General features: G+C 44.4%; 1 protein-coding gene across 1 annotated transcript in view; it reads left to right on the top strand.

Moving 5' to 3' along the window:
- Positions 1–1,097, top strand: part of LOC101849241 (carnitine O-palmitoyltransferase 1, liver isoform) — a gene marked incomplete in the record, with an annotated part of 26,408 nt that overhangs the window by 14,283 nt on the left and 11,028 nt on the right. Inside the window, 1 exon segment of the mRNA XM_013087896.2 lies at positions 435–566. Coding sequence (XP_012943350.1) covers positions 435–566 — 132 coding nt within the window.

The following is a 1,097-nucleotide window of genomic DNA, read 5'->3' as shown; positions in this document are numbered from 1 at the left end:
CAGCAGCAGCAGCAGCAGCAACAGTTTCTTTGTTGTCTCTTCCTCCATCCCTTTCATTTTTGGGGTTGGGGGTGTTTTTTGTTAACTAGTGTTCCTGTTATTTTTTGTGTATTGTTGTTGTTGTTGTTGCTGTTGTCATCACCTTCTTCGTGGGTTGTTGGCAGGTGCCTTCTTTCCATCAAACATCTGTCATCCTTATCTCTCTTCCTGCCTCTGTTTTTTGTTTGTTTGTTTATTTGTTGTTGTTGTTTTTTGGGGGGGTGGTTTGGGTTGTTGTTGTTTTGTTTTAGATTTTAGGGGGTGGGGTGCTTCTTTCGGTATGTTACTCTCTATGGTTTGACCTCTTATCTTCAGCACTACTGAATTTGTTTTGCAAGTGTCGTGAAACACTTACTAAACTTAACCCTTAACACTTAACCCTCTTGGTCCCTCAGAGCGGCTGGAGTTGTGTACCAATTGCTCCTGGTCTGGGAACAGATCCTGTCAGAAGACCTGGAGCCGCTGCGTATACGAGGCACGGTGCCAGTGTGCATGGCCCAGTACAGGCGGACCTTTTCCACCACCAGGTAAAACCGGGTGCGCATTGCGGATGGGATCGGGCTGGGTCGGTCGGGTCGGGTCGATCGCCCGACTTGTCACCTGAAAATAAACGCTTTTATTTTTTAGGCGACGAGTCGGGCACAATCGGTTTGTGCCACGATAGCCGCTTTGCCCCCTCAATCTGGCTAGCAAACCGACCCGACCCGACCTGGCTCGATCTCCCAAGAGGCACCCCGTTTAATTTAAGGCAACACCCCTTAGATTTGAGGCTGTCAAACTTGAGGCAGGTTATATTAGTATAATATGTTTTCCATTTAAAATCAAAATTCAGGTTATCTATACAGTTTAATTTTAGGAAATTTTTCAACTTTTGTTTTTCCTTTCTTTTGGTTTTTTGGGGATTTTTTAGTTATTATTTGGCCTTTTGCTTTCTTGAATAAGACAAGTGAGCCTTTGCTCACTTAATAAGACAACTGAAAACTGTACGGAGACATAAGTCCTGAAAGAATATGCCTCAGATACTTGTGTGTGTGTGTGTGTGTGTGTGTGTGTGTGTG

The sequence above is a fragment of the Aplysia californica genome, unplaced genomic scaffold (assembly GCF_000002075.1).
Source record: "Aplysia californica isolate F4 #8 unplaced genomic scaffold, AplCal3.0 scaffold00656, whole genome shotgun sequence".
Lineage (NCBI taxonomy): Eukaryota > Metazoa > Mollusca > Gastropoda > Aplysiida > Aplysiidae > Aplysia > Aplysia californica.
Note: the sequence above shows the minus strand (reverse complement) of the source record. Positions and strands in the feature narration are given on the sequence as shown.